At 37.0% G+C, this 14557-nt stretch overlaps 1 protein-coding gene across 1 annotated transcript in view; it reads right to left on the bottom strand.

The window, feature by feature from the left end:
• The window catches only part of LOC134789784 (voltage-dependent calcium channel subunit alpha-2/delta-3), a 121061-nt gene that overhangs the window by 19799 nt on the left and 86705 nt on the right, over window positions 1-14557 (bottom strand). Inside the window, exons 5-6 of the mRNA XM_063760431.1 lie at window positions 8583-8714; window positions 7496-7773 (exon numbers count right to left, since the gene is read on the bottom strand). Coding sequence (XP_063616501.1) covers window positions 7496-7773; window positions 8583-8714 — 410 coding nt within the window. The remainder of the gene's footprint in view (window positions 1-7495; window positions 7774-8582; window positions 8715-14557) is intronic.

The following is a 14557-nucleotide window of genomic DNA, read 5'->3' as shown; positions in this document are numbered from 1 at the left end:
CCGTTTGACAGCTAGCGATAGGGAGATATCACTACACTCTGGTACTTACAATCCAGTGTTAGATTTCACAAGGAGGTTTAATTTAGTTGATTTATCTCATATAATCAGGTTGACTATCACATATCTCGGTAGATAAAATTTCGAATATTTTTCTACCGTTCCGCCGCAAAATACCTGTAATCCCTATCATAGTACATTATAGATATTGGCACAGCCTATGTCAATTTTGGTATTCATAATCTGTTAAATTCAAAATAATCATTTCGAGCTGAGCGTTATTGAACTCGATCGACTATTTTTTAGCTAAATGTCTTAAATCCAAACATAGTTTATTTTATGGAGACAAAAACAAATTATTGACGTTCGACAGAATACCTAGATTCCAACTTAGGACCCTTTCTGCTGCCATGATCCTTTACGTGGTATCCATTGTAGGTATAGTTACCAAACAATATCATACCAATTGGTTACTATACAGCACTATGTACCTAGTTACTTCATTCAAGTATCTCACCATTCCTCACAGATACATCTACAAGTAATTCCAATGAGTTTCAAGTACAAACATAATTGAACTTGTGCGGATAACGCAGGAGTACTCAAGGCTTAATTTAGCATCATAATAGTAAAGGAATCATACTCTATTCCAAAGTTCAATAGTAAAAGCAGGCTTGTTTCGTAGAACACAAAGATACACTTTAAACATAAGGTGAGAAAGTTATAAGAGGTTGCGTAAGTTTGAAGAGATGGAACCGAGTCAATGTAAGTCGAGGATGTTTGCCGCGAGGTTATTGCTGGATCGTATATTAGCGAAGTTGGCAGTTCGAGTGGAGCCGCATTTGAAAGTACACTTGAATACTCGAACAAGTTAATTTTGTACGGTTTTCGTTAAATTCAGGATAGGAAGTAGGTATTTTAAAAGAACCGTGGATAAAGTGGATAGGAAAAGTTTTTACGTGAACATATTGATGAAAATGATTTGCATTCGCTATGGTTTCTTTTACGGTAAAATTTTACATAGAGTCCGTCTAAGCTAAGCACCGACTTGAACAGAACAAAGTGAGGGAGTGTCATTATAAACTTCATATTTTCATTACATTTACATTGATGATGACATTACCACAGTTTGTCAAATGCCATGCGCCGTTAGCTTGATCTGACTCTACTTAAATACATTTTAACCAAGGAAATCGAATCGTGATCGTGTAGGTCAGTCGACATCAGATATCGGAGCGGCCGAGGTGCCCAAAAATTTCTGAACACGCACTCTAACGCCAAGGCAATGGACAATGGAGGCGTGTTCAGAGGCGTCCCCGATATATCTGATGGCGACTGTACCTCACAGCTTAGAGCAGTGGTGGGCAAAGTACGGCCCGCGGGCCATCTGCGGCCCGCGAATGGATTTTATCCGGCCCGCCACCGGTCCTATGAAATAATTAGTATATGGCATTGGCCCACGATTATCAATTTACTACAAATCAAAATAAATTTTCGCTACAATTCTGGCCCTCCACTTAAATTTTCTAGACTTTCTGGCCCCCCATGAAGAAAGTTTGGCCACCACTGGCTTAGAGAAAGCTTGGGCAGGCCTCTGGCTTGGTTGTATTGTAAACTAATAGCGGGGCCCACAGCTCTGCGCGCGAGAGAACATCTGGTCTGCGCCATTATTCCTGAACACGCTACTTAATTCACAATTTCAAGAAGAAAATTTCGAACGGTATTACTCGGTAACATTTACAATTAGCTTCGTTGACGGGATATTAATTTGTCGGAAATAGGTACGATGATGAGCGCTCGTCGGTGCATGCCACTAGCTGTCGAGGCTTCCGGCGCAAATGGCATGTAGACCAACAATGAAACTTTTGATTTTACTAGGTAAGTATGTGTTTGTGAGTTTTGTTGAGTATTTACGCAATGAATAAAGATTTTTGTTATTAATTTTCATAAAAGTTCATGTAATTTAAAATAGCGAGTATAAAATAACAAGTAAGGTAAACGTACTAGTGCTCGACATGCCCAATAGATGACACCTTGCTGTCACCTCTATTGACAATTACTTAAGTTTCAAGATGACATGTACTGGGACCGAGTCGAGCACCAGTACGTTTACCTTACCTACTTGATACCAGATATTGCACCTTGAATTCAATGACGTAGTACAGTCAGCAGCAGAAGTTGCTAAGCGGGGCAGGTGTTCAAAATGATCTTGACGCGACTTTATTGTTAAGAGAATAAGAGCGTGACCAGGTAATTTTGAACACGTCGCCCGCTTAGCAACTTCTGCTGCTGACTGTACCTACCCTGTATTTTCTCTCATTTTTGTGACGTATTTTTATGTAATAGCATTGGCTTATTTGATACTGAGAATAAGTTACACTTTAATGAAAAAGGCACAAGTGGCACAACTGTAGGTAAGTCTATTTAAGGCTAAACATGGCACCGGCACCACAAGTTACAAGTAACCAGCGATAAGGGCGCGGTGCCACCCCTACCTGTCACAGCTACGCGCTCTTTGTGGCAGAGAAACTTCACCGGGACTTTCCGGGAATAAGTGCGATGATAGCCTTGTTTAAATGCGTAGCTCTGTTTGCTGACGCCGCGGGCGCAAGGCGTTTGCATTCAAATTTAATGCTTAATTAGGTGCGTTCTTGGCTTCAGTCGTAGAATTTCTTAGTTAAAAGATTAGTGTTGAGTACAACGTGTATTTTGTTAGAAGTTTACGTATTTAACAGTATTATAGCAGTTGTTCGACTAGCGGCGATCACCGTAAAGCGAGTATCCTGACTCTGTTTTTTTTTTGGAAAAACTACTCGCCGGCAGTGTTACTCGTAACAGTAAGCGATTAGCAGATGTGCGCTTCTTTGTAGTATTTGATCTACACGTATCTGGCGTAAAAATGTTAGATCTCCTGTCACTTCCTCGCTGCTGCTTCAATAGTTGCCTAAAGGCGAAAGATGAAATATTCAGAAATACCTATCATTCAATTTCAATATCAGCACGTCGTTTCGTCCTTATAGCACTGATAATTAACTATATTGATAACGTTTTACAGCCAATCATAGTAAGGATGAGTAAACCAATGTTTTTTATTTATTTAAACTGATTATAAAATTTTCGGAATATCCCTAGAGTCCCTTGACTAATTGTTGAAATGGCAGCTCATCAATAATGCGGGAAGGCTGCGGCAACGGTTACACGACTGATAAAGCAATTTCATCAGAAGGGTGCCAATTGTGTTGCTAGGTATTTAGTCCCCCTTTTCATTTCTCCTATTCCTGTTTTCTTTTAGCATAGCGTTCACCATTTTTCTTATTTATCGATAGATGTTTTTATGTTTAATTTGTAAATTATCATTACAATATTTCCGATGAACGTACTCTTCATATTGCATTCATAGTTGTGTTAGATTTTTCTAAATAATCGTGACAGTCTGAACAAAAATAGATACCTGCAATTTCTGAATTTTTACTATAATGTTACATGTTTAATAAAAAGAACGTGTATTATTGCCATTTCCAAACTTCCTGCAGCAGGTACCTATAAATTCCAGTAAAATATTAGTCAATCATAATACTTATGTGCTCAAATACACAAAAATGCGAAAGTCAGATTAATGAATTATGATTTGTTTTTCGTCTTATTATAAAGGAGTAAAGAGCAAATGTGTGTAAACATATCTTTGTCGACGACTGTAACATACACAAAATGTTTTTAAATAATTTGTTGAATGTACCAAATACTCGTCTGTCATATTTTCTGAAGCTTTGAATACGACTAAATTAAAATCAATCTCCAGAGGGAATGTTATCGTTAAATTAAATCAAACCAGACCATTTTTACTTCTATGTAGCTATCGTAACATTGAATAGGTCGAACCACAACACGAGGACGATCAGGCGCTATTACGGCAATCGTGTATAGTCGGCGACAAAAATTTATACGGGTCTCCAGTCGTTTATGATTTATGATTCATTTTGCATTAAAAAAAACTTACCACTTTGTGCCACTTTGCCACCTATGGAGACTTCTATACCAAACGGCCCGTTGCTTTTGTTTTTTTTTGCATTGAATGTACCTATTTATGATTTAACGTTATTGATTTATGTTTGGCTAAAAAGGGCTTTGAATACAGTTTTTGATAGTTGATAACACGTATATAGCTTTGCTTCATTTCATATTAGAATAAAAACTTTTTACAAAAAAAAGCAAACCGACTTCAAAAAGGATGAAATAAAATATTATCCTTTTTGAAGTCTATGCGTTACCAACTGATATGTTTGAAGTCGGTGCCAAGCCAAATTTTGAAGCATACCATGATTTTGGTGCGATTCGATAAGGATGTACCTACGTTGGATTGCCTTACACGACGACAATGAACATACTTTCTGTAGGTACAGTCGACGTTAAAACTATGTTTACACTTTTCGCCTTATAACAAAGGTGTAAGGTGCAAAAGTGTAAACATATCTTTGACGTCGATTGTATCTAAGAACACACCTCAGAACACACGATCAAACCTTCTTGGCGCAGTCTGTACCATGTTTGTCGGCACATTAGTGGAAATCCAATGCATTTTTTTTCCGTCGTATTTTTTAAAGAGCATTTCTTACTAATGCTCGAATAGTCTATAGCACGCAAGTGTGAGATTGGGACTGAGTAATTTCCCGTCCCTTATCCAGAGGACTACATTTCAAAATATAAAACAATTCAAGAAATTTACCTTCTTGCCAAATTTCACGTAAAGCGGTTCAGTTGTTTAGCCATGAAAAGGCGACAAAGAGGCAGACAGAATTACTTACACATTTGTAATAGTTATTAGTACAGTTCTAATGGGAATTATAGCCATAAAGCTGATTATTTTTGACTGGTATTGTTACTACTTGGCTTGGCACCGACTTCAAACATATCAGTTGGTAACGCATAGACTTCAAAAAGGATAATATTTTATTTCATCCTTTTTGAAGTCGGTTTGCTTTTTTTTGTAAAAAGTTTTTATTTTTCCATTTTTAGTTTTAACGCATTGTTAAGAGCGCGACGCATGAATGAAAAACAAGATCATGTTTAACACTAAATTCGTGTACCTATTTCTTTAATAAATATGTAATCAGGAATTTTCTCGAGTCCGTCTGGGAAATTATAATTCCTGTCACTATTACACTAAATCCATCCTCCGCCCCGCCACTGACCCAATCCCTCAACGCCCCGATCACTCAACCTCACAGCGCATCAACCCCTGATCCAGGAACCCCTCGACCCTGAACCAGAAATTTTCTCGAGTCCGTCTAGGAAATTATAATTCCTGTCAACTAAATCCATCCGCCCGCCCCGCCACTGACCCAATCCCTCAGCCCCCCGATCACTCAACCTCACAGCACATCAACCCCTGATCCAGGAACCCCTCGATCCTGAACCAGCAACCCTTCAACCGCCATTCCCCGACCCCTTAATCCCTGACCCCTTAACTCCTAACCCTAATCCCCGATCAGTAGCCTTACCAGCTTACCACGAGTTTGACATTGATATATTCGCTAGCATGTTTGTAACTTGCTTCCTATGCATCTCGCTCGTACTAACCTTAGTGTGAGCGAGATGCATAAAAAGTTACATTTAGATGCATAAGACGTTAGCGAATGTGTCAATGTCAAACTCGTGGTAAGGCTACAGTTGCAGTACATCAAATTGGTGGTTTTCGGAAGCAAATGCTCGAGTTACTTTAGAAAACCCCGAAATCACTTAACACGTGCCTTTAAAAATTGAGGAGTTCCCTCAATTCCTCATGGATTCCATCATCAGACCAGAACCAAAAATAATACGGAAACACCTTGGAGGTAACTTCTTCCAAACAAAAAAAGAATTACTCAAATCGGATCACAGGTGCCGGAGTAATCGCTGAACATACTTACATTTAAAGAAATCATCATCATTATCATCAAAATAATCATCATCATCAGGTCTACTTCATCAAATTGGTGGTTTTCGGGAGAAAATGCTCGAGTTGCTTAAGAAAACGCCCAAAACACCATGCATGTGCCTTTAAAAATTGAGGAGTTCCCTCAATTCCTCATGGATCCCATTTTCAGAACAGAACCAAATTAAAATGGGACCAACTCGGAGGTAGCTCCTTTCAAACAAAAAAAGAATTACTCAAATCGGACTACGGATGTCGGAGTAATCGGTGAACGTACATAGAAAAAAAAAAAATAGCCACAACCGAATACAGAACCTCCTCCTTCTATGAAATTGAAGTCGGTTAAAAATAAAGCTACATATGAGAAATTAAGAGATAAAATTGTATTCAAAGTATTCACGTGAAACTTTGAATAAAATTTCATCTTCAATCTTCTCAAATCAATCTTGCCCCCTAGGGCAAGGTCGATATGATGAATAATAAAAATTAAAGTCTTCTGAATTGTCAAATCGTTGACAGAGGTTTCATTTAAGTATATTTGGGTTTTTAGTGGTTCATGATGTACCTATGAATTGTTTCATAAATTTTAATTCATATAATTTATTGCACCCTGGTAAGTACACGTAATAGTTGTTTTACGGGCCCTAGTAAGGCACTGTAATTAAATATTCTTAAATTAAATGATTGGGTTATGTACGTAGGTATCATTAACAATGTTTTATTTAATTTTAAATGATTAGATAGTTGTAAATAATATATACGTCAACGTTTTTTTTTAAATAGAGTTATAATTATATTTAAATACTAGCGACACGCCCTGGCTTCGCAGGTGTTAACAAATTATACACCTAAACCTTCCTCCATAATCACTCTATTCATAGGTGAAAACCGCATGAAAATCCGTTCAGTTTCTGAGTTTATCGCGAACATACAAACACACAAACAGTCAGACGCGGCGGGGGACTTTGTTTTATAAGGTGTAGTGATATATACATTTATAACTCTTTATTGAATAGGTCTGCTACAGTTTAAAAGTACTTTTGTGACTGCGTGTACATAAAATTAGAAGGCAAATGCAGGTATTGCGTGCGGCGCGGCGCGGCGGCCGGCATTAGCGATACGTATCTATCTAAGTAACATCGGTCTGCCTCCTTTTCCTTAGAAACAAAAATTACACAGTATTTAACCCGAGTAAAGGATTGAGGTTATGCATTCATAATTACGTACGATAACCATCTATGTGTACATAATGGGAATAGCTATCAAAAAACATGTTTCATGAAGATAAACGGTATATTTCAAATTTGTCCCCGCCCCATGAGATCGCCGCCATACATGCGGCGGGGACAAATTGGAATTATTTATATAAAAAATCTATTTCCATCTGTGCTCGGCAGGGACTAATGGGAATGCACCAAATTAACTAGAAATAAAGTTTTGGAGCCTACTTAGAACTATCTAGATAGTATTAAAAGTCAATTACTATTAATACTATCTAGACCTATGTAAGACCTATTACCTATGTAAGTAATATAATTTTACTAGTCATTTCATTATTGATTGGCAGTGCAAATATCAAAAACGTACCTGAGCCAAAATCTTCGTATAACACGAGTGTATCTCCGACACGGTATCGCTATACCGGTACACGTTAACGAAGTCATTCGGGCCGAGGGTGTCCAGTAACCCAGAGACTGTGGCCTTAGCCAGCCTCCAGTATGAAGAGCCGAGGTCGTCCGAGTCGTCCAGAAGGATGACCAGGTCTTTAGGGGAAGTGGCCGCCTCCACGAACCAATTGGACGAGCGGAAGTCGTAGAAGTCACGCGCGTGGTGTGAATAACCGTCTTCAGGCGGCCAGGACATGGCTAGTGGAAAACGACATTATTAGTGTAAAATTACAGAGAAAGATTCATTCCAGAAAATAATATTTACAGAAATATATGGATAAAATTTTGCAGACAATGACCCATAGATAAACATGTAGGTGTCAATGTGTCAAGAAAATCTTAATAGTGTAAAACTGTTAATATAATGCCAAAGAGTGCTTAAATCGCATAATTTGTGTAAGTGCGTGCTCATTATGTATTTCATTGTGTATACTGGCCACTCATTTATTGCTGCGCGCATAAATGAAAAATAAAAGTCACTACAACATTTTTCATAACACAAATAATTTATCAAAGTCAGTTAGGGCCTGATTCCTATTAAAGATAGCATATACTTTGAATTGGATTGTTGTCCCCATTTTGCGTACCCAAATGGGTATCATATCGTATATATGTATCAAGCCTTCTGAACCTAACCTAACAAACTTAGTTTTGCCCTCGTCCATCTAATTAGCTTGCCTTATAAAATTATGCTAATTCATTTTAATCAAGTTACGAGTAATAATGCTATGCATATTTCAATTATGTGGGTTCATTAATATGCGCAATATGTGTTATGCTTTTTTATTATTATGCCTGTTCAATGTTATGAACAATTATGTTATGCCAAATCTGTTATGCGAATTCATATTATGACAATTAATTTTAGGCGTAAGTATTTATATTAAGGGGCACCCCGTTCCCATGTTGCCAGTTACATTCCCATTCAAATTAATTTCACATTTTTAACATTTGTGAGTAGAAATAAGTCGAGGTGCGAGAGTCGAGGTTCAGGAACAATATCTTACCTGGATACCGCCTCATGAAGCCAGTGGATGAGGCATAGTACTGCCACGAAAGCGAAGGGTCGATCTCGTAGTTGTTCACAAATAGAGGGTCGAGATGCTCGGACCACGCGATCTGATTCTGTACGTCGCCGTCTGTTTGACATAGAACGTTGGTGAGTAAGATAGACCAAAGACGGAGAAAATTAAGTATAGATAGTCTGATCTTTTAGGTATTTGTGAGTAGAAACTGATGTGTACACTAAATAAAACATTATACATATAAGAGACCAGTTATAGAGACTATGATTGGCTAGTTAAGTTTACGTGCTGACGCGATCGCTTGGACAGGTCTCCACGGAAGACCAGCGTCACCCAAGTAACACACAAGCAGGATAATAGAGTAAAATTATCATCTTATTCAAATTAAGATTGCATAAATTTTGTGGAAATTACTAAATTCGGAATAAGAAAATATGTGGGCCTAGTGGGGCCTAAATGCTGAATAAATTTTGCATAGTATCGGTTTTGCATATTAAAGCTGAATAATACTTATTTCTTACACAGTTAGTCAGACATTATTCAGCTTAAAGCATTTGTGGTTACTAAAAGCTGCATAATAGCAGCATTAGCAGCAATTAGCTGTATATATTTTGTGTCGTGAGATATTAAGCAGACAATATTAAGAAAAATGTGATAGTGGCTACTAAATGCTGAAAAGAAGCGTCGGTGAAGACTTTCGACTGTATAAAAGCGGTTGCAGTTTCTGTTTTAATGCTAGTTTTTGAATAAAGGTGGATGCTATTACTGGAAGCTGTAATGAAATCCACATATTATTTGTTATTCAGTAGCTGCATATATGGGTTAGTTATGGCTTTTATAGACATAACGTCTGAATAATAAATACTAAAACAACACTTATACTTATGTTATAGCGATTTTAGTACACATATACTATCTTTTCTTGCTAAAAGCTGCAAAATGAACGCAATGAGCAGCGCTATTCAAACTACTGCTTAGTATCAACAAATGCGCGGTGGAGAGGGTTCCGTAGCTTTATAAGTTTATACACGGTCAACAGTGCTACTTGAGCCTGTTTGCTTTGAGCTTGAGCGTGTTTTTATTTTATTTTGAACGCATCTTGCGTATTTATTCTTTAATCCAACCATTATTTAAAAAATCGAGGTTTAGTTTTCTTAACAATTCTCTTCGATTGGTTATTTTACACAAGATGCATTGTCGTTTTAATGACGTAAAACAATTGCTAGCTACCATCGTAAACACTGTTAACTGACCATTTGCATACCTTACTGCAACGAGATAAAGTTTACCAATGGCCATTTAAGGTTGTTGCTAGTTTGCAAACAAGGTGACAAATGCTAGTTATTGATATTGTTGCATTAAAAACTTGTAGACTGGACTGGGTATGTGAAAAATAAAATAATCACCCCCATTAAAATATAGCGAAATCGGTTCTCCTGTCGATTTTGAACGGACTGTTTTTAGGTTTCAAGTGGGTCTACTCATACCCATCCCACACTATACTCGTACTCATACCTAAACAATACTGCCCATACCAAACTATACTTGTACTCATACCCGTGATACCGGCTACTAATATTCCCGCACCTTCGCACCTATACCATATTCATATTCATACCATACTCGTAACCACACCATACTCATACTATACACATCTTCGTACTCACTTCGTACATCTTTGCGTATACCTTTACCTACTACATATTTGTCGGAACTGATAACGGAAAAAATAACTGTGTAGTCTGCCGTGCCCCCAGATTTATCATATAACTTAAATATTATATCGCGTTTATAATGTTAGTAGGAAGTAGGATTGAATATTGCCCGTGTTACATACCTATAATGTTTCTCATCAAACTAGTGAGGATCTATGTGGTTTTTACCATTTGTGTATAGAACCCTAATATGCTTTAAGATTGCGAAAACAATTACTATTATACTGATGTTATTCAGAACTTGTTGTTCTAAAACCATTATTATCTAACATGTAGCTTAGTAACGCGAATAATGTGAATGCCTATTCAGAAATTTAGCACATAATAGCTGTGGCAGCAGCTTATATTCAGCAAATTCGGACGCCATTACGGTTGCTCATATTCTAACCTCTAAAATTAAATAGGAATTTAAAATGAACTGAAAAACTATTTATATTCATTTATAAAACTAGTTTTATCGTAGCATAACTTGTTAAAGTACATTTTCTATCACTAAAACATCTAAACACCGCAAAAAAATTACAAATTTAAAAGTGGAGTACTACATTTTCTATATTTACTTTCTAAACAGTGCATTATTAACGCGGCGCTTTAAAATTTTAAATAAAATGTATATATATATTAACAGTAAAGTCGCATGCGCAATGAAATTGATGTTATGTAAACATCAAATCAATATATGGGTAATGTCCTCCTTATTTTGTATTCACTTCAGACACTACACTTTGACACGAGTTCACAAATTAAAATGGAAGACAAATCATACACAAATAGCTGAATATATTTTCTGTAACAATGCACTTTTGAACCAAAAGCTGCATAACGTGTGAGTAACTGAGTCATTCTATACAAAGCTGGATAACTTTGGTTTAAAAGCGGTATAGAAGCTTTTGACAGCCTCTATACAAGTGTTATTCAGCGATTCAATGTGTGGGCACACACTTATACAGCTATTACATTACTGTTATTCAGTAATAAGCGGCGTGGGCTAGCCCACTTTGCGTCCAAACCTTCTGTATAACGTCTGTATAAGCGCTTATACAGACGTTATACAGCTACCTTATTCAGCATACAGTACGGAATGCTCTATTATTCAAACAATATTCAGCTACTTTTGTGTTACTTGGGCAAGATACCTGAAAGGTAACTTGTCATCAAGCTGAGGGGAGACCTATTCAGTGACGTTTATGTTTTTACTTATAAAAGTGTTGTATTAATTTTAAGCAATACTGTAAGCGTCCTGAATAAATTTATTTTCTTTCTTTCTTAATTTCTTCGTTCTAAACCTATGATGTTTTGTTTCTATACTACGAGTATTACATAAATATTATTGGCCTAGGCACAAATACGGTCGAATGGGTTTACCGCATTGCATATAATGTTGTGATAGTGTAGAGTTAGACCTAGAAAAGTCTGCAGCGATTTTGATATGCACGCAAGTGTTATTTACACGTCATAATTTTATAGAAGTTTGGCGTTTAAAATAACACTTGCACTGCGTGTGCTATCAAAATCGCTGCAGACCTTTCTTGGTCTAACTCTAGTAAATAGTTATAGTTCGTAGCTTTGTAATAGAGCCCGGCGGCTAATTCTATCGTCTATTGTTAAGTAAAACCGCACGTGCTGCTACCTGCAAAAAAGGGACATAATTATTCTATTTGGCACCTGAGCGCGGGCTAGTCCAACGCTCAAAAAACCAGTGTGTCTCCGATAACGCGCCTTTGTTACGCATCTCGATGACACATTTTAGACTGGTTCTGTAGCGTTCGACTCACCGGCACTCAGTAACCGAAGTGCTGTACTTTTTATGCAGGTGGTTGTGGCACGTGGCACGAGCGGTTTTACTTAACAATAGTCAAAGGATTAGCTCGGGCTCTATTAGAAACCTACGAACTATACCATTCGAGTTTACAACTGATTGAAGTGGATAACAATGGACGAAAGGGCTGTCGATTTTGAAACTGATCCCGTATTGTACTTATAGGTATACCTAATGTAATACGGTTCAAAAGCTACAAATTGTTAGTAAATATTTAATTTACAGAAAATAAACATAAATAGGTAAAAGTACAAATACCAGAGTTATATTATGTCAGTAATTCATAATAAAATAAATATTTAGCAGTAAGTACTTAGGTATAGGCATTGCATCGAGCAATGAGATTTTTTTCTTATCTGCCCATTAAATTAAGGGTAATTGGCAAACTTGGTTCATTGGGCAAACGTGATTGCTTTCTCCTAGGCCAGCGGCCGGAAAAATTAATGGCTCGGTATCGGCTTACTATGGCTTGTCAAAAGAATTTCCTTTATCGAATCCCATCATACCATACTAAATAGATAATAAAAAATTAAATAATAAATACCTAATGAATGATATAAATAACATACAATCAATAGGGAATATTACGCAAAACAGTTCAAGGCATAGTATGTATAAGGCCCACTTGCACCATTCCACTAACCCGGGGTTAACCGTTTAAACCTGGAGTTAGGTACCATTGTTACCAGTACAATTTGACACTGGGTTAACGGTTTAACCGCTTAACCCCGGATTAGTGCGATGGTGCAAGTGGGCCTAAGTTACTCTATGGTTTACTAGCTAGCTTAGTGCTGCACTCTGGTCTGGCGGCAGAACATTGCAGTAATACCCCCTATTACTCTCCACATTTCTTTACCTTACGAAGAGATTAATAAGATAAATAGTTTATATTCGTCAATTTACCTGCTCATATTCGATTAGTGTTGATAGTTAGTAATAAATAGTAATATTTATTTTATTCGGAATTACAAAACGGGATGGAATAGATGAGATTTGCCTGTATGCCTTTATGTCAATATGATTTTTGTTGTCAACGTGCGAGGTCTATTATATAAGTCTAGCAAGAACGTCAAAGAAATTCAGATGAGTTTCAGTGATTTATGCATGGTAATTTCTTCAAAAAAATAAGTTATCTACTCCATGACTGACAGTTCAGGTACGTTTCTAGAATGGCCGTCATAGAATTATTTAAAATTAGAAACTTATAACGGTGTTAATTTTTATTTAAGTGAAAGTTTTTAAAGCCTAAAATCCTAAGTAAACCATGAAAAGACTAGCCATAAACTAACTAAGTGATGTAAGTTCTGTTATTTTAAAATGTGTGTGATTTTTATGTGTTTTATTACTCCAAATTATCGATTCTGAGGCTGTCAGCCGTGAGTAATAGGTATATTTACTGGAACACGGGTGGTAAGGAAACTGCAAAATCGTACCTATCATCAAAGCAGTTGGATTCTATGGTAGCCTTTCGTTTGCATTTTTCCTTATCACTCTTATTAACATTACATTTTGATGATTACTTAGTATTCAGCTTAATTTAAATTATTCATCCAATACCTATACTACCCATAGATACAATGCATTCGTGTTTCCGCTAGGCTAAATTCTCCCTGGTTTATATTTACCGATTAATGATATGAACTGAAGCATTTTGGTTTAGAGCACTGAAAATCAGTTCTAATTTCAGTTAGTGCCGCTTATCGGATATGCGACGTGGCAACAGTTCCGTCCACTAATAGCTTGGAATATGTCAATTTGTCCATAAATTACCCGTGGCCGCGACGCGGCCCCGCTACGTGTCAACACTGTAGGTAAATTACGTCCGCCTGTTATTACCAACTTTACCGAGCCCAACGTCTCAAGCAAGCCATCACAGGGCTAACTACCAGACCCGTAACCACCATGCATAATTGGAAATCACATTAAACTGGTTCTAACGAAACGTTACGCTAGGCGAGGGGTAGGAAATTTTGTCCTGGGGAGGTGGTGGTGGTGTATTCAATTTATATTAAAATTTTCTCTAATTTCCCGTAGCGTCGACGTGCTGTCTGATTAAAGGACTGTTTGGAATTTCGTAAAACTCTTTCTGAAAGGATTTCGCCGACGCCGCATAACTGAATATAATTTACTAGCCTTTGAAAATTTCCTCATGTTTATTTTATGGCACGGGAAATCTATACGATTTCATGAAACTAACCACTTGTTTATGTCACTTTAAAGTTGGTAGATATCCTAAAATTTATTAAGCTTATTATGTAGGCAGATGCAAAACGAAATTCTCCTGGTATATTCATATTTATGTGTATAATATTAGATATGACATCAATATAAGCGCTTAGACGGAGCTCTTCTCGCGACCACTGTAGTAGTAAAGTAACGACCGATCAAAATTCGCAACGTACATGTACTTAAAAATAAAATAA

The sequence above is a fragment of the Cydia splendana genome, chromosome 4, assembly GCF_910591565.1.
Source record: "Cydia splendana chromosome 4, ilCydSple1.2, whole genome shotgun sequence".
Classification (NCBI taxonomy): Eukaryota; Metazoa; Arthropoda; class Insecta; order Lepidoptera; family Tortricidae; genus Cydia; species Cydia splendana.
Note: the sequence above shows the minus strand (reverse complement) of the source record. Positions and strands in the feature narration are given on the sequence as shown.